General features: G+C 43.4%; 1 protein-coding gene across 1 annotated transcript in view; it reads right to left on the reverse strand.

The window, feature by feature from the left end:
• The window catches only part of ANKEF1 (ankyrin repeat and EF-hand domain containing 1), a 24,694-nt gene that overhangs the window by 3,377 nt on the left and 19,953 nt on the right, over positions 1 to 1,364 (reverse strand). Inside the window, exon 7 of the mRNA XM_059407666.1 lies at positions 1,205 to 1,360. Coding sequence (XP_059263649.1) covers positions 1,205 to 1,360 — 156 coding nt within the window. The remainder of the gene's footprint in view (positions 1 to 1,204; positions 1,361 to 1,364) is intronic.

Genomic DNA, 1,364 nt, shown 5'->3' on the forward strand with positions numbered 1-1,364 from the left:
AGGCTCAGGTCATGATCTCGGGGTCCTGGGATCGAGTCCCACATCGGGTTCTCTGCTCAGCAGGGGGCCTGCTTCCCTTCCTCTCTCTCTGCCTGCTTCTCTGCCTACTTGTGATCTCTCTCTGTCAAATAAATAAATAAAATCTTTAAAAAAAAAAAAAAAAAAGGTCTGGGGAAGCTGGTGTCACAGTGCTCTATGCAGATAGTTGGGTATTATGACACCTGTAATATTCTCAGGCAGGCCTGAAACAATACTACCAGTGACCCAGGGGAAGCCTGAAGCAGCCAGAAAAGTTGGTGCTCTCCCCAGTCAAAAGGAAACAATGGGTTCCACTGTAAAAAAATGACACCTCCAATCAATGAGGTCAAACACTTACTCAAATGCTATTTTTCATGTTCTATTTTTATGACATACGACGGGCCCCTCCCATTTATTTCCTAGAGAGAACCTCTAACTCAGGAATTATTATTTTTTTCAGCTTTAGAAAGAATCCAACTTCTATAGCCTTTAAAATTATTCCACTTCTTAGGGACGTGGTAGTTATGACAGTTCATAACCCACAGTATACTCTGAAAACTGGTACAATCCCACAAAGCAATGCTTCCTGGGCCATGGTGAAATAACAAGAAATCAAGAGTGAGCATTTACAGGGAGCCTGGGTAGTTCAGTGGGTTAAATCCTCTGCCTTCGGCTCAGGTCATGATCCCAGGGTCCTGAGATTGAGCCCCTGCACTGGGCTCTCTGCTCAGCAGGGAGCCTGCTTCCTCCTCTTTCTCTGCCTGCCTCTCTGCCTATTTGTGATCTCTGTCTGTCGAATAAATACATGAAAAAAAAAGTTTTTAAAAAAGAGTGAGCATTTAGAAATTTTTGGATGGATTTGATAGAACTTTCCATCACTTCAATCTAGTGATTAAAAAAAATGCTTGTATTTTATTTCCCCACTTCATTTTCTAGTAAATCACTTTTTGCTATATTTACAAAAGTATCCATCCATGACTGATTGCAAACATAAAGAACTGGTCCTTTCACACCCGTGATTTGAGAGGCACTGTGTATAAAACCAACTTCCCGAACATTCAACTTGGGCTTGCGACTGCGGTCGCGACTTGCCGGGAAATGTGATCTTACAAGAGAATCAGACGGGAATCTAACATAAATTCTCCCCTTCTGACCCTAAACACCGATCACGTGCACACACACACACCTTTTCTATTTTCCAGCTGGAATTTAGCGCCGATATCAAGGAGGTACTTGACGGTATCCAGTCGACAGCTCTCAATGGCTCTAGACAAAGGAGTGGAGTTGTTGATGGAGACGGCATCGATCGCCGCTCCAGCTTGAACAAGAAGCTCGACGATGTCTTG

The sequence above is a fragment of the Mustela nigripes genome, chromosome 7 (assembly GCF_022355385.1).
Source record: "Mustela nigripes isolate SB6536 chromosome 7, MUSNIG.SB6536, whole genome shotgun sequence".
Taxonomy (NCBI): domain Eukaryota; kingdom Metazoa; phylum Chordata; class Mammalia; order Carnivora; family Mustelidae; genus Mustela; species Mustela nigripes.